Genomic DNA, 27,143 nt, shown 5'->3' with positions numbered 1-27,143 from the left:
CAAAGCAATCTGCAGATTTAATGCAATCCCTATCAAATTACCCATGACATTTTTCACAGAACTAGAACAAATAATCCTAAAATTCATATGGAACCATAAAAGACCCAGAATTGCCAAAGCCATCCTGAAGAAAAAGAACCAGGTAGGAAGCATAACACTCCCAAACGTCAGACAATACTGCAAAGCTACAGTAATCAGAACAGCGTGGTATTGGCACAAAAACAGACATATGTATCAACGGAACAGAATAAAGAGCCCAGAAATAAACCCACACATCTATGGTCAATTAATCTTCGACAAAGGAGTCAAGAATATACAATGGGGAAAATTCTCTTCAGCAAGTGGTGTTGGGAAAGTTGGACAGCCACATGTAAATCAATGAAGTTAGAACACACCCTCACACCATACACAAAAAATAAACTCAAAGTGGCTTAAGGACTTTAACATAAGACATGACACCATAAAACTACTAGAAGAGATCATAGGCAAAACATTCTCTGACATAAAACTGTACCAATGTTTTCTTAGGTCAGTCTCCCAAGGCAGTAGAAATAAAAACAAAAATTAACAAATGGGACCTAATTAAACTTAAAAGCTTCTACAAAGCAAAGGAAACCATAAACAAAATGAAAAGACAATACAGAATGGGAGAAAATATTTGCAAATGATGCAACTGATAAGAGCTTAATTTCCAAAATATACAAACAGCTCATATAGCTCAACAACAACAAAAGAACAACAACCCAATTGAAAAATGGGCAGAAGACCTAAACAGACATTTCTCCAAAGAAGAAATACAGATGTCCAATAGGCATGTGAAAATATGCTCAACATTGCTAATTATTAGAGAAATTCAAATCACAGCTACAAGGAGGTACCACCTCACACCAGTCAGAATGGGCATCATTAAGAAGTCTACAAATAACAAATGCTGGAGAGGGTGTAGAGAAAAGGGAACCCTCCTGCACTGTTGGTGGGGATGTAAGTTGGCACAGCCACTGTGAAAAACAGTATGGTCGTTCCTCAGAAAACTAAAAATAGAATTACCATATGATCCAGCAATCCCAGTCCTGGGCACATATCCAGGCAAAACTATAATTCAAAAAGATACATGCACCCCAATGTTCATAGCAGCACTGTTCACAATAGCCAAGACATGGAAACAAGCTAAGTGTGCATCTATAGATGAATGGATACAGAAGATGTGGTGCATATATACAATGGAATACTGCTCAGCTATAAAAAGGAATGAAATAATGCCATTTACAGCAACTAGAGATTATCATACTAAGTGAAGTAAGTCAGAAAGAGAAAGACAAATACCATATGATATCACTTACGTGTGGAATCTGAAATATGACACAAATAAACCTATCTATGAAACAGAAACAGAATCATGGACATAGAGAACAGACCAGTGGTTGCCAATGGGGAGGGGGTTGGGAGAGGGATGGAGTGGGAGGTTGAGGTTAGCAGATGTAAGCTTTTATATATAGAATGGGTGGACAACAGAGTCCTATTGTATAGCACAGAGAACTATATTCAATATCCTATGATAAACCATAATGGAAAATATTTTTAAAAAGAATGTGTGTATACATATATATATATGTAAAACTGAATCACTCTGCTATATAGCAGAAATTAATACAACATTGTAAACCAACTATACTTCAATTAAAAAATAACAGTCAATAAAATTTAAATATATATGTACATACTTATATTTGATAGCATGCCCAATCTGAAGAGAGAAGAAAACTTAGTCCTTAAAGAAAATAATTACTAATAAAATGGAGATAATGATTAAAAATAAGAAAGTAAGAAAGGATTAGTGTAGAAAGAAATAACCTGTATAAATTCAAGAGAGACCAACTTGTGCTGTTCACATAGGAGAAAAAGGAATCTGAAAGTCAAACTGAAAGTAATAGTGATTTTTCACTGAGTTAACTGTAAACTGAGTCTCCTGTTCATGACTGTTTGGGCCCTTGTAGGATTATTACATCTGGCATTATGCTCTACACTGTAGGAAATATGTAGGGACTTCTTTTTTAAGTTCAGATAAAAGAAAAAAGGTTAGTCGAGAGATTAAAGAATAAACCAATAAGGAAAGATTAAAGTAATATATTCATTCTCTCATTTCATGAACATTTATTGAGCACACATGTTACGCAAGGCACTGTGATGGGCACTGCATGAAAGGCATAGTACTTGCATACAAGAAGTTTACAGTCTTAATGGAAGAGACAGATAAGTACATATAGTGTAAGCTATGCTGCAGTGGTAGAAAAGAGGGGCCTCTAACCCCACCTAAGGAGTTGAGGAGGTTTCCTAAAGAAGATGAACTGAATCTTAAAGACTGAGGGGATTTCCTTTTCTCACAAGATTCCAGACTAAATAATCTGAAGATTCTCCCACTAGAAAATACCCAGAAACGCAGAATAAAATCGCTTTAAATGCATAGCAGAGCTTACAAAAATGCAGGGTAGTTCTCTGAGGGCCAAAACCAAACACAGCTAAGAAACAAACTACAATAGTAAGCCTTAAATTTTTAATAAGCCCAAAGCTTTAAAAAGAAAATGGTAAGTTTAAACCAACACCTGGCTGCCGTGAAAGGAAGGATTGGCCAGTCTCAGTACCCATGAGGTAGAGATCTCTCTAAAAACAGCAACCACCATCAGGAAGAAGTAGACTTTAAAACTCTGCCCACCAACACGGAGTTGACATGGAGAGTTTTTCTTGGCCTGTACTCCAACCCCAGGAGTGGGAGGTGGGATCGAGAGAGGTTTGCCCTTTTCAAATTTACACTATTGGGTTACCACACCTACCACACCTTACCCAATCACCTTTCCCCACGTAACCCCATGCTCCCCACACTCGCTACACCTCAGACAGCCCTGCTACATTATTCTTTATCCCATAAATACGCTAGCCCCTTGTCTTCCAGGAGCCAGATTTGAGATTTGTTCTCCTGTCTTCTCCTCGGCTGCCTTGTGAATAAGCACTGTCTTCACTGCAAACCTTGGGTGTCTCAGCATTTTGGCTTGCTGTGTTTCTGACAAAGGGAACCTGGCTTGGATAAATGTTCCCAGCAAAGAGAAATCCAAGACACCAAGTCAGATTTTTACCACATTTATCTATGCCGTGTGGCTGACAGTGTCTTGGTGCTCCAGCCAGGTGTCAGGCCTGAGCCTCTGAGGTGGGAGAGCCGAAATCAGGACACTGGACCACCAGAGACCTCCTGGCCCTATGTAATATGAATCGGCGACAGCTCTCCCACAGATCTCTGTCTCAATGCTAAGACCCAGCTCCACTCAACAACCAGCAAGCTCCAGTGCTGACACCCCAAAACACACCACTGGACACGGTCTTGCCCACCAGAAAGACAAGATCCAGCCTCATCCACCAGAACACAGGTACCAGTCCCCTCCACCAGGAAGCCTATACAACCCACTGAACCAACCTTACCTACTGGGGGCAGACACCAAAAATAACGGGAACTACGAACCTGCTGCCAGCGAAAAGGAGACCCCAAACACAGTAAGTGAAGCAAAATGGGAAGACAGAGAAATATGCAGGAGATGAAGGAGCAAGGTAAAAACCCACCACACCAAACAAATGATAAGGAAATAGGCAGCCTACCTGACAGAGTAATGATAGTAGAGATGATCCAAAATCTTGGAAATAGAATGGAGAAAATACAAGAAACGTTTAACAAGGATATAGAAGAACTAAAGAGCAAACAAACAATGATGAACAACACAATAAATGAAATTAAAAATGCCCTAGAAGGAATCAGTAGCAGAATAACTGAGGCAGAAGAACAGATAAGTGACCTGGAAGATAAAATAGTGGAAATAACTACCACAGAGCAGAATAAAGAAAAAAGAATGGAAAGAATTGAGGACAGTCACTGAGAACTCTGGGACAACAGTAAACACACCAACATTCGAATTATAGGGATCCCAGAAGAAGAGGAGAAAGGGAATGAGAAAATATTTGAAGAGATTATAGGTGAAAACTTCCCTAATATAGGAAAAGAAATAGTCAAGTCCAGGAAGCTCAGAGAGTACCATACAGGATAAATCCAAGGAGAAATACGCCAAGACACATATTAATCAAACTATCAAAAATTAAATACAAAGAAAAAATATAAAAAGCAACAACGGAAAAGCAACAAATAACATACAAGGGAATCCTCATAAGGTTAACAGCTGATCTTTCAGCAGAAACTCTGCAAGCCAGAAGGGACTGGCAGGACATACTTAAAGTGATGAAGGGGAAAAACCTACAACCGAGATTACTCTGCCCAGCAAGGATCTCATTCATATTTGATGGAGAAATTAAAACCTTTACAGACAAGCAAAATCTGAGAGAATTAAGCACCACCAAACCAGTTTTACAACAAATGCTAAAGGAACTTCTCTAGGCAGGAAACACAAAAGGAGGAAAAGACCTACAATAACAAACCCAAAACAATTAAGAAAATGGTAATAGGAGCATACATGTTGATAATTACCTTAAATGTAAATGGATTAAATGCTCCAACCAAAAGACCTAGACTGGCTGAAAGGATACAGAAACAAGATCTGTATATATGCTGTCTACAAGAGACCCACTTCAGACCTAGGGACACGTACAGACTAAAAGTGAGGGGATGGAAAAAGATATTCCATGCAAATGGAAATCAAACGAAAGCTGGAGTAGCAGTTTCTCATATCAGAAAAAACAGGCTTTAAAATAAAAACTATTACAGGAGACAAAGAAGGACAGTACATAATGATTAAGGGATCAATCCAAGAAGAAGATATAACAATGTAAATATTTATGCACCCAACATAGGAGCACCTCAATACATAAGGCAAATGCTGACAGCCATAAAAGGGGAAATCAAGAGTAACACAATAATAGCAGGAGATTTTAACACTCCACTTTCACCAATGGACAGATCAACCAAAATGAAAATAAGGAAACACAAGCTTTAAATGACACATTAAACAAGATGGACTTAATTGATATTTATAGGACACTTTATCCAAGAACAACGGGATACACTTTCTCCTCAAGTGCTCATGGAACATTCTCCAGGATAAATCACATCTTGGGTTACAAATCAAGCCTTGGTAAATTTAAGAAAATTGAAAACATATCAAGTACCTTTTCTGACCACAACACTATGAGACTAGATATCAATTACAGGGAAAAAGAAAAACTGTAAAAAATACAAACACATGGAGGCTAAACAATACGCTACTAAATAACCAAGAGATCACTGAGGAAATTAAAAAATACCTAGAAACAAATGACAATGAAAACACGATGGCCCAAAACCTATGGGATACAGGAAAAGCAGTTCTAAGAGGGAAGTTTGTAGCAATACAATCCTACCTCAAGAAACAAGAAAAATCTCAAATAAACAACCTAACCTTACACCTAAAGCAATTAGAGAAGAACCAAAAAACCCCAAAATTAGCAGAAGGAAAGAAATCATGAAGATCAGATCAGAAATAAATGAAAAAGAAATGAAGGAAACAGTAGCAAAGATCAATAAAACTAAAACCTGGTTCTTTGAGAAGATAAACAAAATAGATAAACCATTAGCCAGATGCATCAAGAAAAAAGGGAGAAGACTCAATAAAATTAGAAATGAAAAAGGAGAAGTAACAACTGACACTGCAGAAATACAAAGGATCATGAGAGATTACTACAAGCAAGTCTATGCCAATAAAATGGACAACCTGGAAGAAATGGACAAATTCTTAGAAAAGCACAACCTTCTGAGACTGAACCAGGAAGAAAAAGAAAATATAAACAGACCAATCACAAGGACTGAAATTGAAACTGTGATTAAAAATCTTCCAACATACAAATGCCCAGGACCAGATGGATTCACAGGTGAATTCTATCAAACATTTATGGAAGAGTTAACACCTATACTTCTCAAACTCTTCCAAAATGTAGCAGAGGGAGGAACACTCCCAAAGTCATTGTATGAGGCCACCATCACCCTGATACCAAAACCAGACAAGATGTTACAAAAAAAGAAAACTACAGGCCAGTATCACTGAGGAACACAGATGCAAAAATACTAGCAAACAGGATCCAGCATCACATTAAAAGTATCATACACCATGATCAAGTGGGGTTTATCCCAGGAATGCAAGGATTCTTCAATATATGCAAATCAATCAATGTGATACACCATATTAACAAATTGAAGGATAGAAAGCATATGATAATCTCAATTGATGCAGAAAAAGCTTTCAACAAATTTCAATACCCATTTATGATTAAAAACTCTCCAGAAAGTAGGCATAGAGGAAACTTACCTCATAAACAACATAATAAAGCTCACATATGACAAACACACAGCCAATATCGTTCTCAGTGGTGAAACACTGAAACGATTTCCACTAAGATCAGGAGTAAGAGAAGGTTGCCCACTCTCACCACTATTATTCAGCGTAGTTTTGGAAGTTTTAGCTACAGCATCATAAAAGAAAAAGAAATAAAAGGAATCCAAATCAGAAAAGAAGAAGTAAAACTGTCACTGTTTACAGATGACATGATACTATATATAGAGAATCCTAAAGATGCTATCAGAAAACTACTAGAGCTAATCAATGAATTTGGTAAAGTAGCAGAATACAAAATTAATGCACAGAAATCTCTTGCATTCCTATACACTAATGATGAAAAATCTGAAAGAGAAAATAAGGAAACACTGCCATTTACCACTGCAACAAAGAGAATAAAATACGTAGGAATAAACCTACCTAAGGAGACAAAAGGCCTATATACAGAAAACTATAAGGCACCGTTGAAAGAATTTAAAGATGATACCAACAGATGGAGAGAAATGCCATGTTCTTGGACTGGAAGAATCAACATTGTGAAAATGACTATACTACCCAAAGCAATCTACAAATTCAGTGCAGTCCCTTTCAAACTACCAATGGCATTTTTCACAGAACTAGAACAAAAAATTTCACAATTTGTATGGAAACACAAAAGACCCTGAATAGCCAAAGCAATCTTGAGAAAGAAAAATGGAGCTGGAGGAATCAGACTCCCTTACTTCAGACTGTACTACAAAGCTACAGTAATCAAGACAGTATGGTACTGGCACAAAAACAGAAATATAGATCAATGGAACAGGATAGACATCCCAGAGATAAACCCATGCACATATGGTCACCTTATCTTTGATAAAGGAGGCAAGAATAGACAATGGAGAAAAGACAGCCTCTTCAATAAGTGGTGCTGGGAAAAGTGGACAGCTACATGTAAAAGAATGAAATTAGAGCACTTCCTAACACCACACACAAAAATAAACTCAAAATGGATCAAAGACCTAAATGTAAGGCCAGACACTATCAAACTCTTAGAGGAAAACATAGGCAGAACACTCTGTGACATATATCACAGCAAGATCCTTTTTGACCCACCTCCCAGGGGAATGGAAATAAAAATAAACAAATGGGACCTAATAAAACTTAAAAGGTTTTGCACAGCAAAGGAAACCCTAAACAAGACAAAAAGAACCCTTAGAATGGGAGAAAATATTTTCAAATAAAGCAGTTGACAAAGGATTAATCTCCAAAATATACAAGCAGCTCATGCAGCTCAATATCAACAAAACAAACAACCAATCCAAAAATGGGCAGAAGACCTAAATAGACATTTCTCCCAGGAAGATACACAGATAGCCAACAAACACATGAAAGAATGCACAACATCATTAATCATTAGAGAAATCCAAATCAAAACTACAATGAGATATTATCTCACACCAGTCAGAATGGCCATCATCAGAAAATCTGCAAACAATAAATTCTGGAGAGGGTGTGGAGAAAAGGGAACCCTCTTGCACTGCTGGTGGGAATGTAAATTGGTATAGCCATTATGGAGAACAGTATGGAGGTTCCTTAAAAAACTAAAAACAGAACTACCATATGACCCAGCAATCCCACTACTGGGCATACTCCCTGAGAAAACCGTAATTCAAAAAGAGTCATGTACCACAATGATCATTGTAGCACTACTTACAATAGCCAGGACGTGGAAGCAACCTAAGTGTTCATGAACAGATGAATGGATAAAGAAGATGTGGCACGTATATCCAGTGGAATATTACTCAGCCATAAAAAGAAAAGAAATTGGATTATTTGTTGTGAGGTGGATGGACCTAGAGTCTCATACAGAGTGAAGTAAGTCAGAAAGAGAAAAACAAATACCATATGCTAACACATATATATATGGAATCTAAAAAATAAAAAAGTACCTAGGGGGCAGGACAGGAATAAAGACACAGACATAGAGAATGGACTTGAGGACACAGGGAGGGAGAAGGGTAAGCTGAGACAAAGTGAGAGTGGCACTGACATATACACACTACGAAATGTTAGATAGGTAGTGGGAAGCAGCTGCAAAGCGCAGGGAGATCAGCTCGGTACTCTGTGACCTCCTAGAGGGACGGGATAGGGAGGGTGGGAGGGAGACGCAAGTGGGGGGCCTATGGGGATGTATGTATATATATAGCTGATTCACTTTGTTATTTAGCAGCAACTAACACAACAATGTAAAGCAATTATACTCCTATAAAGATGTTAAAAAAAATTTACACTACTTAAAGTGTTTAGACTGCTAATATCTCCGTGGTGTCTGGCAGAAACAAAAGCAAAATCATTCTGGAGGGACAGAATCTCAATCCAGAGAATACAGCACAGAATTTTTCACAGATAAAACCCCACTTAAAATGAATTTACAGTCTAAAATTATAAAGCACACAGGAAGCAATCAATAATACTCAAATCTCAGGCAGCACCACAAACATCACGTGTAGCATCACCTGCTTCCTCTCCCTGAGCTCAAATAAAAGAAATTTAGGGACTGTAGGTCTACTTAAAATGGTTAAATATATCAAAGATGACTTTTAAAATAGGAGAAAAAAGCAAAACATTATAAGGTTGGAGGAAAGTTTTCAAGCAGAGTGAAGAGCATTTACAGCTGTGGGAGTCGAGATAGGTATTCTTACTGGGAATCAGCAGTCACAAAATTGGGAGGAAGATGACCAAGGCTTGGGTCACAAATTGCCTTGAGTTCTATATTAGTCAGGACTCTTGTTTGCAAGTGACAAAAAGATCACATTTGCCTAGAGGGTATTTTGTTGTTGGCTCACCTAACCAAGAAAGGCAAGGGCGTAGCTGGAATGACAAGAACCAGAGACTCACTCTCTCTGGATCTTTCACCACTACTTTCTTCTTTGTGGATACTTCATTCTCTCCTACCGCAGACCAGTTTTCTCCAAAAAGTGGAGAACAGTGCTAGTTATATAAGTTTTTGGCCCACATCTTTTACTTTTTTTTTCTTTTTTAAAAAATTCTGTTAAGATATACATGAGAAAATTAAGCATTTTTAGGTGCACAGGTCAGTGGCATTAAGTATATTCACATTGTGTGCAACCATCGCCACTACCCATCTCCAGAACGTTTTCATCATCCCATACTGAAAATCTGTACCCACTGAACAATAACTCCCCATTCCTCCCTCCCTCCAGCCCCTGGTAACCACTATTCTATTTCTGTCTCTCTGAATTTGACTACTCTAAGCACTTCATATATAAGTGGGATGCTACAATATTTATATTTTTGTATCTGTCTTTATTCACTACACCATTTTCTTTTGACCAGAGAGCAAAAGACCTTCTCTGCATACACACTTCTATCTCCTAGCTCCATTTTTTTTAAATCCTGAGAGAAAACTAATTGATTTGGCTCGAGTGACTTGCTTGCTTTTAGACCAGGAGGATGATGGATGCTATGATTTGCTCAGCTTGTGTTCCATGGCTACCCTAGACTCTTCCTCAATTGTCTGTGTGTACATATCTTCTCATAAAGCTCTTCCTTGTTCTTTCTATCTAAAATAGCATCCCAGGGCTTCCCTGGTGGCGCAGTGGTTGAGAATCTGCCTGCCAATGCGGGGGACACAAGTTCGTGCCTCAGTCCAGGAAGATCCCACATGCCGTGGAGCGGCTGGGGCCGTGAGCCATGGCCGCTGAGCCTGCACGTCTGGAGCCTGTGCTCCGCAACGGGAGAGGCCACAAAAGTGAGAGGCCTGCGTACCGCAAAAAACAAAACAAAAAATAAAATAGCATCCCACATCACGCTAGACTCTATTATGCCTTTTTTTTTCAGAGCACATATCACTACCTATTATAGAATAGATTTATTTGCTTACTACTTCACCTATCACTAGTATGTAAGATTTATAACATGAAAGACCTTCTCTGTTTTTGTCACCTCTTTGTTCCCAGTACCTAGAACAGTGCCTGGGCCATAGTAGGAGCTTAATAAACATTTTTAATTAATCAGCTGGAAGTTGGGGTGGAGATAGAGATTTAGTATTCATTGGTAAAAGTGACTAAAATAAGTTAATTATGCTTCCACCTCTCTAGTGAAGATAAACAATTACAAATAGAATGAAACTGAACTTTGAGTATATATGAACACAGTGATTAAACAAGAAAGTTATGCACAAATAGCAAGAGAACTAGTTTCTAAAGAGGATAATTGTGGAAAATATACCTTGCATGATGGATGCATGAGTTAGAGTCTTGAAACTGCAATAGATTAAACTCTTTCTGAAATTGCTTTCTGATGCTGGGCATTTAAGCTATAAATGTGAATGTATAAACCCATCAAATGTGTGTACCCATATACACACACACACACTTTTACAGATTAACTCTGTAAACTAGCAAAGCAGATATGAGTCTAAAGCCATAACGGGCAGTGCAGTTCTTTCAAAACTGCCCTTGGCCATAGTCAGGCAAGGCAAGTCCATATACTCTGGAGTACAACTTCACACTGTTGTGCTGCCCCACATAATCATCTCTTCAATCCTGTTTACTGTAGCTGCCTGCCTCAGCTCTCTTCTCCTACCTGCCCTTAACCTCAAGGGCAGGGCAAGGCAGAGAGGAGCTGGGAGCAAAGTAGAGGCTGTATTGAAAAACACAAAAAAGGAGTAGACAAAAATGATCTCTTCCTGACTTCTTGATGCTGCTTTCCATCTTTTACTCCCCTTAGAGTTTATTATTATCCTTATGCTGTGTAATGGGCATCCCAAACATAGCCACTGTTGCACCTCAGAAGAGTCTACCCTACTCACAGGGTTCCTCAAAATTACTTCTTTCATATCTCCTCCCACCCACCCACCCCTCACCTCCAAATCCAATGAGAACTCTTATTCCCTAGTAGTAAACAGTTTAATTAAACTGTATCGCCTCAAAGTTGTTTCTCTACCCCCACCAGCTGTTATCCCTGCCAAGCTTCTCTAGGTGTTAAAAACCCCTTAAGGCATGACCTTTTTCTTACTACCTATCTGAACCAGAAAATAAGCTCTCTGTGGCAGCTTTTTGCTTTTCTTCTTAGGAGATTAAATAGAAAGAACCACACCCAAAACCTTCTGGGAACCAACTGCCACATTCAGCCTTTAGGAAATGGGAAAGGTAGATATGGCGTGTCCAAGAGTAGTTGATTTAAATCATAATACCACCCTGTCTCAGTTATTCACAATAATGGTTAATCATTTATTCTTAATTACCAGGGGCTTAATAATGGCCATGCACATACTAAATGCATATCAACTAAACTACTAAATTCTACTTTTCACCTGTACTTAATCCTGATTATGTGTTGCTCGTGTAATGTGATCACCTGCTCTCAGCTTAAGAAATATCATTGCTTAGATGGAAAGATATACCATGTTCTTGGATTGGAAGAATCAACATTGTGAAAATGACTATACTACTCAAGGCAATCTACAGATTCAATGCAATCCCAATCAAATTACCAATAGCATTTTTCACAGAACTAGAACAAAAAAGTTTTAAATTTGTATGGAAACACAAAAGACCCTGAATAGCCAAAGCAATCCTGAGAAAGAAAAACAGAGCTGGAGGAATCAGGCTCCCTGACTTCAGACTGTACTACAAAGCTACAGTAATCAAAAGAATATGGTACTGGCATAAAAACAGAAATATAGATCAGTGGGATAGGATAGAAAGCCCAGAAATAAACCCACACAGCTGTGGTCAACTAATCTATGACAAAGGAGGAAAGAATATACAGTGGAGAAAAGACAATCTCTTCAATAAATGGTGCTGGGAAAACTGGACAGCTACATGTAAAAGAATGAAATTAAAACACTCCCTAACACCATACACAAAAATAAACTCAAGATGGATTAAAGACCTAAATGTAAGATGGGATACTATAAAACTCTTAGAGGAAAACGTAGGCAGAACACTCTTTGACATAAGCTGCAGCAATATCTTTTTGGATCCACCTCCTAGAGTAATGAAAATAAAAACAAAAACAAATGGGACCTAATTAAACTTAAAAGCTTCTGCACAGCAAAGAAAGCCATAATCAAAATGAAAAGACAACTCATAGGATGGGAGAAAATACTTGCAAACAAAGCAACCGACCAAGGATTAATCTCTAAAATTTACAAAGAGCTCATTCAGCTCAATATCAAAAAAAAAAACAACCAAAAAGTGGGCAGAAGATCTAAATAGACATTTCTCTAAAGAAAGACATACAGATGGCCAAAAAGCACATGAAAAGATGCTCAACATGGCTGATCATTAGAGAAATGCAAATCAAAACTACAATGAGGAATCACCTCACACCAGTCAGAATGGCCATCATCAAAAAGTCTACAAACAATAAGTGCTGGAGAGGGTGTGGAGAAAAGGGAACCCCTTCTACACTTTTGGTGGGAATGTAAACTGGTACAACCACTATGGAGAACAGTGTGGAGTTTCCTTAAAAAACTAAGAACAGAACTACCATATGACCCAGCAATCCCAGTCCTGGACGTATATCTGGAGAAAACCATGGTTTGAAAGGATACATGCCCCCCAGTGTTCATTGCAGCGCTGTTTACAGTAGCCAAGACGTAGAAGCAACCTAAGTGTACATCGACAGAGGAATGGATATAGAAGATGTAGTACAAATATACAATAGAATATTAGCCATAAAAAATGAATGAAATAATGCCATTTGCCACAAAATGGATGGACCTAGAGATTATCATACTAAATGAAGTCAGCAAAAGACAAATATCATATGTTATAACTTACATGTGGAATCCAAAAAAATGATACAAATGAACTTATTTACAAAACAGAACAGACTCAGAGATTTCAAAATCTTATGTTTACTGAAGGGGAGAGGTGGGGGGGAGGGATAAATTAGGAGTTTGAGATTAACTTAGACACATTACTATATATAAAATAGATAACCAACAAGGACCTGCTGTATAGCACAGAGAACTCTACTCAATATTCTGTAATAAGCTATATGGGAAAAGAATCTGAAAAACAATAGATATAGGTATACGTATGACTGAATCACTTCGCAGTACACCTGAAACTAACAACATTGTAAATCAACTATACTCCAATATAAAATAAAAATTAAGTTAAAAGAAATAGCATTGCTAAAAAAGACTTATCTGTGCTATAACTAGTTTATGTAGTTAGAGTATCTTGGTTTTAAAGGAATAAAAAAATTAACTGAACAGTTGGAGTTTCCTGAGTATATGTGGGAACTTTTGACTTTAACAACTTGTAGGACTTTGTGTGATTTGAAATCACATTTCTTTATGATATTTGATATGATTGGGAAACCTAGTGTTATAAGCCTGGAATAAGTGAATCTTTGAAAAGGGATTAAAAAGCTACTAACTCTTACTGTAAATCATAGACTTCTTAGATAGGTTTTGGGAATGTGCTTAGAAAAAAACACTATAATACTAGCAAGATAAGTGATATACAGAGTCCATTTTTCTGCCACTAACTGCAGGTCTGGTCATCCTGTCATCTAACTGTAGCTGCTGCAGTGTACAAGTCACCATTCAGCATTCTCCTTTTCTCCTAGATGGAGAGTTTGGTCAGAAGTTACTGTGAGGCTCAGAGAACTGACTTCCTTTCCTGTATCTTTTAAACCTATGGAACTTTGGTATATCATATATATTTGCTGTAGCGTATGTACCTTCATACTTTTGCAATACCTTAGGTTCTAAAATATACTGTTTGTTTCTTTTATAGGACAATGAAGGTCAAACAGCTCTACATTATGGTAAGATGCTTTTACATTATTACTAATTATATTTGACTTTTCTCTATTTGTTTATCTCAATTTTGTCCAGCCCAACATAGTGCTTAGAAAAATGCCTAGCCACTAGCAGAAATACAGTAACTTAAAAAAAAAAAGAAAAAAAACAGATTAATAACCTGTAAAGTTGGAGATAGGTTAAAATTCTTATGGACACATTCACAGTAAATTGAGCATTTCTGTACAATCAATAGAAATGGAGGCTCCTCCAATCTCCTTTTGAAAATTTATTATTTCATTCTTGCTACTGTCAGTGACAAGTAAGATGCTAATCACTGTCACTTAGGGGCTAGAATCTCTCCTATAAGAAATGCTTTCTTGATGTAGTTGAAGTGAAGAAAAATAGATTTTATTTTTTAACTTATTTCCCCTATTAACTGATTAGCGTGGTTAATTAATCTTCACTTAAGTAATCTGTAAAACAGAGGATAATCTGTAATGGAAATAATATGGCTCTCGAAGAGCTACTGGGTAATTTCAGTGAGGTAAAAGATATTGAAGTATTTTGTAAACTGTAAAGTACCAGAAAAAGTGTTGTTACTTTTAATCTATTTGGGTGTGAATATGGTTGAATGAAAGACAGCCATCGATATTTAAACCAGAATATATCAAGAACATCTCCCAGTCAGTAAGAAAGACAATCAGGGCTTCCCTGGTGGCGCAGTGGTTAAGAACCTGCCTGCCAACACAGGGGACACGGGTTTGAGCCCTGGTCCGGGAAGATCCCACATGCTGCAGAGCAACTAAGCCCGTGTGCCACAACTACTGAGCCTGCGCTCTAGAGCCCACAAGCCACAGCTACTGAGCCCGTGCACCACAACTACTGAGGCCCGCACCTAGAGTCCGTGCTCCGCAACAAGAGAAGCTACTGCAATGAGAAGCCCGCGCACCACAACGAAGAGTAGCCCCCGCTCACCACAACTAGAGAAAGCCCGTGTGCAGCAATGAAGACCCAACACAGCCAAAAATAAATAAATAAAATAAATAAATTTATAAAAAAAAGACAATCAAATGGAAAAAATAGACTCCAAATCAAGAACTATGAATAGTCTGATATTGTACTCTGCTTGCAGACTAACAAATTAGCTTGGTACAGTCTTATGGATGCTGGCAAAAGACACACAACTCATGGATCAGAGACAAAAGACTATTATTCACAGTACAGCAAGCAGCATGAGCTTTGTGTTTGTGTTATTTCCCCTTGAGTTCCACTGGAGCTATGAAGAAAAGCCCAGGTAGGTCCTGCACACATAGTGCATCATAGCTTAGAAATCCTAAGCTTAGGGAACTCTAGTCTTTTATAATAAGCTGCCAGAAGACCTGCTCAACCTTTGCTCTGGAGAACACATATGTTTATTGTACTGCACAATAAACAAACCTGCCTTCCACTCTGGAAAGAAACAGTACCTCTGTTGTTGAAGGCTGTTCACTATATAAACATTTTTGGAAAGATAGTCCCGAATAAAAGCTGTCATGAGCTCTGCTCACAAGGGGTGCAGAAACATGAGAGTCCCTTGGAGAATTGTCTCCCAACGATAATCAGGGAATGCAGGTTAACACATTTATATATAACTTCATACAGATTGGCACCATGTAAACATTTACAAAGATTAATATTAGGATGTAGAGGAACAAGAACTCTCGTACATTGCTGTTGTGAGTGTCAACTGTTGCAATCACTTTGGAGATGAATTTGGCAAAGTCTAGTGAAGTTGAAGGTACACATACCATACAATCCAGCAATTTCACTTCTAGTATATTCCCTAGAAATACTCCCCAAAATGTATATAATGAGACATAATTAAGAACATGTATTGCAGCATTACTTGTAATAGCCAAAAACTTGTTTAATTAGCCTTTATATTCTTCTGTATTCTGTACTTAAAATAGTTAATTTAAATTGCATATATATACACACATATATGCATACATGTATATTCTGTGTTACCAAATGCCTTTGAAAGGTGTGCCATTAAAAATGTGCATATCCAGGACTCCCCTGGTGGCGCGGTGCTTAAGAATCCGCTTGCCATTGCAGGGGACATGGGTTCAATCCCTGGTCTGGGAAGATCCCACATGCCACGGAGCAGCTAAGCCCGTGCCACACAACTACTGAGCCTGTGCTCTAGAGCCCATGAGCCACAGCTACTGAGCCCACGTGCTGCAACTACTGAAACCGGCACGCCTAGAGCCTGTGCTCCGCAACAAGAGAAGCCACCACAATGAGAAGCCCGCGCACCGCAACGAAGAGTAGCCCCCACTCGTCGCAACTAGAGAAAGCCCGCGTGCAGCAACAAAGACCCAAGGCAGCCAAAAAAAAAAAAAAAAGCCTGTCTATCACAGTATACAGGTAATCACTAGGCTCCTTTCTATAAACAGCCCTCCGAAGTAATTATTGTTTTCCCCAGTTTATAAATGAGGAAATCAAAACTCAAAGAAGTTAATAAACTTACCTAAGGGAGCCAGAGATTCAAACCCATATCTCTAGATTTCCCAGGAAAGGAGAGAAAAACAAATGCCTTCCCCTGCCTCCTTCCACAGCACTCACATTTCTCACTCTGCAAAGGTGTTTATAGAATTCTGTCAGATAGCTCCTCTGACATCACCAAATGCTGGCTACTCTTAACTCTAATTTTCGACCCAGGAAAAAACGTTTCTCAGCTACCTCCCTAGCTGTTTGAATTTGACGTAAGTCAAACAACCACAGATAATCTGAAAGGGAAAAAAGGAAACTCTTCAACAGTGGTTGTGAGGCCCTCGGCCTAAAATTCAGGGCTGCGCCTTCTTCCTGATGCCTGGCTTCAAGAAGCCAGGCAAACTTTTTATTTCAATATACGTGCATAAGGTCCAGAGTTCACTGCTCGGCTTAGAAAGACAACTCCGCCAATGCAACCACATGCTGTGCTAAATCAGTTCTTATTTTCATCCCCTCATTCCTTCTTTCATCCACTCATTAGACATTTTTTAGTGCCTTCTCTGTGGCATGTTTTGTGTTTTCCTTTCATTTCTCCATCCAGAAACTGTAGAAACAGTTAAACCAGACTAAACATGCCCTTGAGAACGTAGATGAGTCACTCTGTCATCCCTAGTTAACCATTAGGGGTGAATGCCTTTACAGAGGTGGGAATGTGTCCATTTAAGTTTGACATGTGTAAACTTCATTTCTGTGTAGCAGCAGGGTTGGGAATTTTTTTTTTTTTTTTTTTTTTTTTTTTGGCTGCACCGTGTGGCGTGTGGGATCTTAGTTCCCTGACCAGGGATCAAACCCACACCCCCTGCATTAGAAGCACAAAATCTTAACCACTGGACCTCCAAGGAAGTCCCTCAAAGGTCTTTCTGACTGGCTTCAAAATAAGCTGTATATTCTTTATGTACTGATATGGAAAAATCTCTAAGATATATTGTTAAGTGAAAGGAATAAGGTGCAGAGCAGTGCATATACTGTGCTGCCATGAATATATCTGTACACATTTGCTAGTAAATGGAATGATACACAAAAAGTGAATGTTGGTTGCCTAAGAGAAGAAGTGTGGAGCTAGAATACAAGCACAGGATAAAAGTGTTTTCCTATAAACCCTTTAATGACTTCTGTATTTGGAACTGTATGCATGTATCTATTTGAAGATTCAGTTTAAATTATTTTAAATTTAAATTATTTTAAATCTAAATACCATAGGCTCTATTAGTACTATAAATACAACTTAATTATATTTCATTCATTCAACAAACATTTAATGAGCACCTACTATTTGCTGGATAAAATATACCAAACATCCTTTTCAAGGTAACTGATGTCCCCAGACATTGGGTGTCCTTCACCTCGCAGCCAGTAAACAAGGACCTGATAACCATAGTGCTAGTGTGTGAGTTAACACTGTCTAATCTGGGGAAACTGTGGGCTTGTGTTTCAATGCCAGCAAACCCTGGAAATGTTGCTTCTTGAGTAATGGGAAGTTGGAACTGAGACCTGCATCCAGAGTAAACCAGCACTTTCAAAGGACTGCATCCTCAGTAGGAAAAAAAAGTTAAATTAGATTAGATTAGAAAAAGGTGACCCACTAGTGTAAGGAAGGAAAACAAGCTTATCTGCCACAGACCAGAATCTGGGTGGAAGAAAAGCCCCACCTCATGCAAGTTTGGGGTTTAAACTTATACTCTGTTTCAGAAATTCTCAAGTTGAGAAATTAACATAAGTGTACTAGGCTGGTTACCCCTAAAGGAACTGGCAGAAGCAAATGCTAAACTTCTCTTGAGAGACACATCCTCAACCAATGCAGCACAAAATTCCTAGAGAAAGAAGTTCTGCTGAAAATGAGCTCACAATCTGGAATTACAGATTACACCTGAGTGAATGTCAGCAGACATAGTAAACCACAGGATTAGACTTTAAGGAATTTAAGTAAAACTATTGGATAGAAATTATCAGAAAAAGATTGTATAAAATCAAGGAATCAAGAACACAGAAACAAGACACTCCAAAAATAGAATAAGCAGATTTGAAAGAGAATCAAATAGAATTTCAGTAAGTGAAAAAATATAGAAATCTTACAATATGAATAGGTTGAAGTGCAGAATTGGCACCCAAAAAAAAAAAAAAAAGCAAATTATGGTGAACTGAAAGGTAGTTCTAAAAGGCAGTACAGAATGATAATGAAATGGAATTGTAAAAGAGATACTGAGTGTAAAATGATGAATCTCACGAACATACTGTTTTGTATCTGGCATCCTGAACTCAGTATGTACTATATGCTTCCATTTATATGAAGATCAAAAACAGGAAAAACTCATCTCCAGCATTAGCAGACAGGATAATGGTCACCTTGGGGAGCTGGGTAGGTGGCATTTGGAAGGGATTAACAGGGCAGGGGTGCTTCTGAGATTCTAATGATGAGCTAATTTCTTGATCTGTGTGCTAGTTACATGGATAAATTTATCTTAAGAAAGTTTATGTTTATTGTTTTGGAACTCTTCTGTATGTATTTTATACTCTAATAAAGTTTACACACATACAAAAAAAATATGCAGACCTAGGCAGATATAAGATGGTGGTGTTACTGTTTTCATATATAAAATCTCTTAACCTTTCCAACAGATGTCTGAGCTAGGCCTTGTTTTCCTACATTTGCAGATGAAAAACTGAAGTCCAGATAGGTGAAGTGACCTTGACAGGGTAACACAAGCTGTAGGTGGCAGAGCCAAGACACTTGTCCAGATCTTCTGATTCCACTTCCAGTCGTCTTTTCATAACTCTGTAAATAATTACAGTCCTAGTATCCTTTTAAAGCACACATTATTTTGTGGAAGATAGTCTTTTATAGAAATAAATGAAAGTCTTTTATCATTGGTCACCTTGGTCAGTGGGTCAGGCTATTTTTCAAAACTGTACTTGTGAGTAAACATGTATATATGTGTCCATTTGTGCACCTGCATATTCCTATGTCTGTTCACTGAGAGTTTAGACAATCGTAAAAATTATCCCTGATTCAGGAATCCTGCCCAAAATTGATCTAGTAAAATGATTTCTATTTCTATCTGTCTCTCAGATTATATTATTCATTGTAGAAAGAACAAAACAAATACCATATATGTTATAATCAAGATAATTAAACATTCCAGTAATATCATTAGTTAGAGGTTTTGGCATTACAAATATATAAAACTAAAATATTCTGACAGCTCAGGAATGTTTTGTGAAATTAATACTTTAATGATCACTTTTAGGTGTGATTAATTTTTAATTTATATTTTCTTACTAGGTCACTAGACTTTTGCCCGATTTTAAGGTTGTCAAAACAGAGCTTGGCATGTAACAATAATAATAATTGCCCTTTATTAAGCACCTACTATATGCCAGGGAATCTGCTGGGCATATTTTATCCATTTAGTCATTTAATGTTATTTAATCTTTTTATTTAATAGGCACTCAATAGCTATTTGTTGATTTTATTTTATTTTAGGACCCTTAATCTATTCTTGGAACTTTCATAACACTATAAATATAGTTAAATCCAGTGATTGCAGACAATGTTGGGGATGTCTTGGGGGCTTAGCTATTATTTTTTATGAATTACAGTTTGGCTTGACAGCTGTCCTTGTGTTGACAGCTCTTCTGATTATAGCAGTTGTCAAACTCCATCCTTAAGCAGGTTGTAAATCCTGCCTTCTTCCGATTAAAACTGGGTCAGAGCCAATGGCAGGTTAACTAGAGGCCAGTGTTCTACTACTGTATGTCCTTACTAGTTCGCTCTACATGCGCTTTGCGTAGCAGCATACTAAAACCTTCATTCGCCTCTGTTTTACTTTGGTGTTTCTGAATCTTCAGATATTGGTCCTCCCGTTGTTTTGTGATTTAAACATGGTCCCTGCTGAAGAGTATATTAGTGTAAGTGTGGGCTTCCTTGTAAATGGCCTGTTAGCCCTCCCCTCCTCCCCCTCCACTGGGAATACTAACATCATTGCATCTGTGTCTCCCAGGGGAAATCAGGGCTTTTCCTTGCACATGCAGTCATGTGATTTCAGAGTGGGCAGGCTTTGTATCCTCATGAGCCCTTGGTCTTCCACGTAAAGCACCATCTGTTCTGTTCCTTGCACGCTGTTACAGGGCAGTGGGAGGAGGCATTAGAGTGAAAATAAATAAAATAAAAAAAGAAAGAAATTCATCATCAAAACCCTGAGGATTAATGGAGTCAGAAGGCTCACTGCTCTGAATGAAAATTCATCTTCACCTGTGCCAGTGTCAGGGCTGCATCTATGGCACTTGACAAATAGAGGTTCCCAGGGTACCGTAAATTCAGCAACTGTTCTAATCCCTATAGGCTTGCTCAGGCTTTTCCGAGATGGGCTTATGACTGTTTTTGTATTTCCCAGCACATTGTGGGCACCAGTATCCCCTCATTAATTTGGTAAAATGTTAGCACCCTTTCCTTCTCATCCCTCTGTCATCTTCTTTGTCTTTGTCCATTTTGAGGGGGAGGGCAGCTCATACATTTCTGAAAGAGGACTCTGCCTTGTGAACTGTGCTTCACTGAAGATGCCAAAGGCAGAGAAATCAATTAACTAATGAATTTTGAGCAAATACTAATCCCTAATACTGTGTTAGATGAAGAGGAGAATATAGAAAAGAATATAATCAAGTAGCTCACCATCTGATTGGGAGCACAGACATATATTTTCAAAAACTGTCTGTTGGGCACCTATACCTGCCATAGGCTGTATGCTAAACATGAACATAATTGATGCCTATCAACAGTGACTCTCCAAGAGGTACTACAGCCCTCCTCATACTGGGGTAAGATTCACCTGTGTGCTTTCCCCTTGTCCTTTAAATCAGTCTTTCTCTTCCCGTCTTTTTTTTTCTACTACAACTTCCTGATTGCTTATGTTCTCATATTAGTCTGTCTTTGCATAAACCCAGGCATTTGTTAATAAAACTCCTTTCCTTGTGGGTACCATATCCCTTACTCTGAGGTACTATTTTACAACCCCTTAAATTCCAAATTTAAATCTCACTTTATAGTTACAGTTGAGCTAAAATTTCATTTACATTTGTTAGGTTAGGGGATTGTTATACAGCCCAGTTAAGCCTTTTCTCAGCTGGTTGGCAGTAGTCCTCTACATGTGAAACTTAAAAATTTAAGCTCCATTCCTGGGTTAGTACTCATAGATTATACCATATCTCACTACTGGGAAAGTCACATCATCATACAGATTGTATGAAATTAATGCCCCTTTGTCTGAGATGGCCAGCTTAGTGTCTTCAGCCGTAATACACAGCTACTTAGCCTGATCTTCATGCTTAGCAGTCTCAAGTGTTGGGTTAGATTTGAGCTAAAGTGTGATCTGACAGACCATGGTAGTTGTTACCGTGTATCACAGATTTATACACTGGGAAATTTATTCCTCTGATACTGCTTTAAAAGTTCCAATTTTATGGTACAGCCACTATAGAGAACATTATGGAGATTCCTTAAAAAACTACAAATAGAACTACCATATGACCCAGCATTCCCACTACTGGGCATATACCCTGAGAAAACCATAATTCAAAAAGAGTCATGGGGGCTTCCCTGGTGGCACAGTGGTTGAGAGTCCGCCTGCCGATGCAGGGGACATGGGTTCATGCCCCAGTCCGGGAAGATCCCACATGCCACGGAGCAGCTAGGCCCGTGAGCCATGGCTGCTGAGCCTGCACATCTGGAGCCTATGCTCCGCAAGGGGAGAGGCCACAACAGTGAGAGGCCCATGTACCGCAAAAAAAAAAAAAAAAAAGAGTCATGTACCAAAATGTTCGTTGCAGCTCTATTTACAATAGCCAGAAGATGGAAACAACCTAAGTGTCCATCATTGGATGAATGGATAAAGAAGATGTGGCACATATATACAATGGAATATTACTCAGCCATAAAAAGAAACAAAATTGAGTTATTTGTAGTGAGGTGGATGGACCTAGAGTCTGTCATACAGAGTGAAGTAAGTCAGAAAGAGAAAGACAAATACCATATGCTAACACATATGTATGGAATCTAAGAAAAAATAAAAATGTCATGAAGAACCTAGGGGTAAGACAAGAATAAAGACACAGTCCTACTAGAGAATGGACTTGAGGATATGGGGAGGGGGAAGGGTAAGCTGTGACAAAGTGAGAGAGTGGCATGGACATATATACACTACCAAACATAAAATAGATAGCTAGTGGGAAGCAGCCGCATGGCACAGGGAGATCAACTCGGTGCTTTGTGACCACCTAGAGGGGTGGGATAGGGAGGGTGGGAGGGAGGGAGACGCAAGAGGGAAGAGATATGGGAACATATGTGTATGTATAACTGATTCACTTTGTTGTAGAGCAGAAACTAACACACCATTGTGAAGCAATTATACTCCAATAAAGATGTTAAAAAAAAAGTTCCAATTTTAAAACCTAACCAAGTGTTTCTCATAACAAGTTGAGACTGACAGCTGTGGCAAAAATGTTAAATGATTATTCCTTAAAATATAAATGTCACGTAGCTAGTTTTAGGCAGGATAAATATCCTCTATTCACAGCTACTTGATATTGGCAATGTGTCTTTAACTTTGTTATGTTTTCTAAGAGACTGTCTTCCATTGGAATCTAACTTGAGACTGTCTTCCACTGGAATCTAACTTGGTGTACAGTGATTCATGGTAAAACCTTTCAAAACTGTAAAATAAAAATGTTCATTATTTGGGGAGATGATTTTAAACTCTCAGAGGGATGTTATAATCCTAAACACTCTATTGGTAAATATATCCTGTCTCTGCCTTCCTTCCTATCTAAGGCATACCCCAAAACATGATCTCAGTCCATTAACACCTGTCCCAGGATTAGAATAGGCAAATTTGCCTTTCTGTACCTTTTTCTCCTACTCTCTATTCACTTATTCAAATATTAATTTAACATTTATAATTCTAGTAGCCTTCTAAGAAATCCCACTAAAGGCAGAGAGATAGGGTTGCCAGATGGTCTGATTTTAGCTCAGAAAAATTTCTGCCTTCCACCACTGTTCCCTTAGAACCACCTCTGAGTCTGTGCTATTATAAATTAGAGTTTGGTACCTCAGTCTGTCAGGATGGATAATATAAAGAATCACCAAAGCTGTCACAAATTTGTAACTTATCACAACCTGGTTTTGGCTCTTGGCTCTATGCCCACTTCACAGCACATAGCCAGGGAGCCCTGAGCTGAAAGCACCCACCAGGGGAGAGAAGACAGGTGAGGGAGCCATAGAAAGAAGCTCTTTTATCTTTACATGAGTACCAACAAAGTGCAAAAGAAGAAACGTCACTACTAAATCATTTAAGACCAAACTCCCGGAGAGTTCTGCTTCCACTTAAGACAGAGAAAACTGCAACAGAACATTGCTCCCACACTAACAAGAAGAAAATGCTAGATAGTCTACAAAATCGTAACCTTTCTTAAACCCATCAGATAGTAGAAGTTGCGTGTCAGCAAAGTAAACCGAATTCCAAAGAATGACAAGCCCCTATAAGATACAACAACTGTTTCACCTTTGATAGAGCACCCAAGGAATAGGCAGCCACCATAAAAGCAGATAAGAAGAAAACAGCTAAAATTAACAAATTCTTAAGGTGACATTTTAGAATAACTGGGAGCCTCAGTTATGACATTTTAGAATAACTGGGAGCCTCAGACCCAAGAAGATTTTTCACATGTACTTTTTTCCATTAACTGGGTGCTGTAAGACAAATTGAGAACAGAGAGATCCCTCCTCAGTGGCACACAGGCATGAAATCCTGCCACTTCCCTAGACCCTTATTTCATACAAAGAAAACTCCTTAAGCCACTGGGGGAAAAGCAGAAAGCTCTTCTATTCTCTCTTCCTGTTCCTGGGCCTAGGCAGATATCCACTGCCTTTGGAGGAGGAGTGAAAGCAAACCCTGTCTGCCACTGTGGCAGGACAGGGAGCCCCTGGGCTCCAGATCCTGTGCTGACACAAAGCAGAGATCTCTTGCCCCTGGGGGCTGGACAGGGAGTTCCCACTCAAGACATGTTTTCTTTCACACAAGGCAGAATTTGGCTGACATTTGCGGGGGCAGGGAGGATGCAAGAACACTGAGAAATTGCCACCCCTGAGGGCCTAAGACTGAGACTAGACTAAAAGGACAAAGAACTCTATCCCACTCTCACCATGAGCCTCACTCTGAGTAATAAGCAGTAGCAGTCTTATCGATGGATGAGGAGAAAAAGTACAGAGAGATTCCCTCTGTGGTAGATGTGCAGAGACTACTGAAAGCTGAGGGTGGAGTGAGAATTCTAAAAAAAAAAAAAAAACACCCTCAGGCACCCAGGCCTCACACTAAGCATAAGGTAGCAGCAGCCCACAGCTGGAGGAATTTAAGTGTGTGATGTGCTGAGGTTACACATAGTAACAACAAAACCAAACCCGGTTCAACGGCTGACTAGATTGACTCAACACCCATACTGAAGGCATGACAGAAGAAAAGGCATGACCATTTCTGGGTGTAAATAGTATTATTTACTTCAGCCTCCTCTGTCCTCCTACACACAATGTTCTGCATTCAAGAAAGCACGGAAAAAACAGCCCTTTTCAAGCAATAAATGAGTAATTGATAGAGCAAGTAGATAAAAATTCAGCAAGGATTTGAAAGACTTGAACCATACTATGAACCAACTTGACCTAATTGACATTTATAGAACATTACACCTAATATACACAATATACATTGTTTCAAGTACACATGGAACATTTACCAAGACAAACCATATTCTAGGCCATAAAACTAACCTTAACAAGCATAAAAGAAATCATACAAAGTTTGCTCTGTGACCACCACAGAATTAAATTAGAAATTAATAACAGACACGTATCTGGAAAATCCCTAATTGTATGAAACTTCAACACACTTCTAAATAACTCATAGGTCAAAGAAGAAATTCCAAGAGAAATAAGAAAATATTTTGAATTGAATGAAATGAAAACATGCCACCAAAAGTTGTGAGATGCAGCTAGAACAGTGCTTAGAGGAAAATTGGATCTTTTATTTAAAAAGAAAGGTCTCAAATCAATGATCTAAGACTCTACCTTAAAAATTTTTTGAAAAAGAAAAGCAAAGTAAGCTCAAGATAAGCATTGTAATAAAAATAAAGGTCAGAGCAGAAATCATTGAAATAGAAAACCAAAAATCAATGAAACCATTGAAAACCTTTAAAAAGGTCAATAAAACTGATAGACCTCTAGCCAGACCAATTTAGAAGAGGAAAAACAAATTAATTTCAGAAATGAAAAGGAGTCATCAACACAGATCCTACAGGTATTATGAAGCAAATAAGGGAACATTATTAACAGCTTTTTACCAATAAATTAGATAACTTAGAGTAAATGGACACACTTCCTAAAGACACAAACTAACAACATTCTCTCAAAAAGAAATAGAGAACCTAGATAGCCATATATCTATTGAAGAGATTGAGAATTGTTACTGAAAACTTTCCCACAGCAAAATCTCCAGGCCCTGATTGCTTCACTGTGAATTCTACTAAATATTTAAGGAAGAAATAATACCGGTTCAACACACAAACTCTTCCAGAAAATAAGAGGAGGGAACACTGCCAAACTAATTCTGTGAGACTAACATTACCCTAATACCAAAACCAGAAGAAGACCCTAGAGGAAAAGAAAACTACAGGCTGATATGTCTCATGAATATAGATGCAAACAATCTTTAATAAAATGTTAGCAAATTGAACATAGCAATATACAAAAAGGGTAATTATAACCAAATGTGTTTATCCCAGGAATCTAAGGTTGGTTCAGCAGCTGAAAATCATTGTATTTCACTATATCAGACAAATCAAAACCAAAAATAAAACATATGGTCTCCATATATGTAGAAAAAGCCATTGAAAAATTCAACCTCCTTCATGATTTGGAAAAAACAACAAAAAACAAAAACAGAACAACAACAAAAAATAAAAAACAGAGAGGGAACTTCTTCAGCCTGAAGAAATCAATAGCTAACATCATCCTTAATGGTAAAATGCTGAATGCTTTCCTTCTGACTGGGAACAAGGCAGAGATGTCAACTCTCTCCACTTTGATTCAACATTGTACTGGAAGTTCTAGCTAGTGCATTAAGGCAATGGAAGGGTCCCAGCACCCTTTACTGCCTTCCTGGAAAGACTTACGCCATGATATTTATATCCAGTATTTACGTTGGTCTGTTTCTGGGCTCTCTATTCTATTTCATTGATCTGTTTTTCTATTCTTTTGTCAATACCATACTGTCTTAATTATTATAGCATTATCATAAGTCTTGAAGTCAGACAGTGTCTGTCTTCCAGCTTTGTTCTTCTCCTTCAATATTGTGTTGGCTCTTCTGGATCTTTTGCCTCTCCATATAAACTGTACAGTTTGTTGTTATCCACAGCCTGACTTGCTGGGATTTTGGTTGGAAAGAACT

General features: G+C 38.3%; 1 protein-coding gene across 3 annotated transcripts in view; it reads left to right on the top strand.

Moving 5' to 3' along the window:
- ACBD6 (acyl-CoA binding domain containing 6) overlaps positions 1-27,143 on the top strand; it is a 230,215-nt gene that overhangs the window by 188,054 nt on the left and 15,018 nt on the right. For all 3 annotated transcript variants that reach the window (XR_010941233.1, XM_067728811.1, XM_067728808.1), the window contains one exon: positions 14,117-14,147. Coding sequence is in view for 2 of the 3 variants with exons in the window: in XM_067728811.1 (XP_067584912.1) it covers positions 14,117-14,147 (31 nt within the window). In the remaining variant the exon portion in view is untranslated. The remainder of the gene's footprint in view (positions 1-14,116; positions 14,148-27,143) is intronic.

This window comes from Pseudorca crassidens, chromosome 2 (genome assembly GCF_039906515.1).
Source record: "Pseudorca crassidens isolate mPseCra1 chromosome 2, mPseCra1.hap1, whole genome shotgun sequence".
In the NCBI taxonomy this organism is placed as follows: domain Eukaryota; kingdom Metazoa; phylum Chordata; class Mammalia; order Artiodactyla; family Delphinidae; genus Pseudorca; species Pseudorca crassidens.
This window is presented reverse-complemented; position numbering and strand designations above follow the sequence as displayed.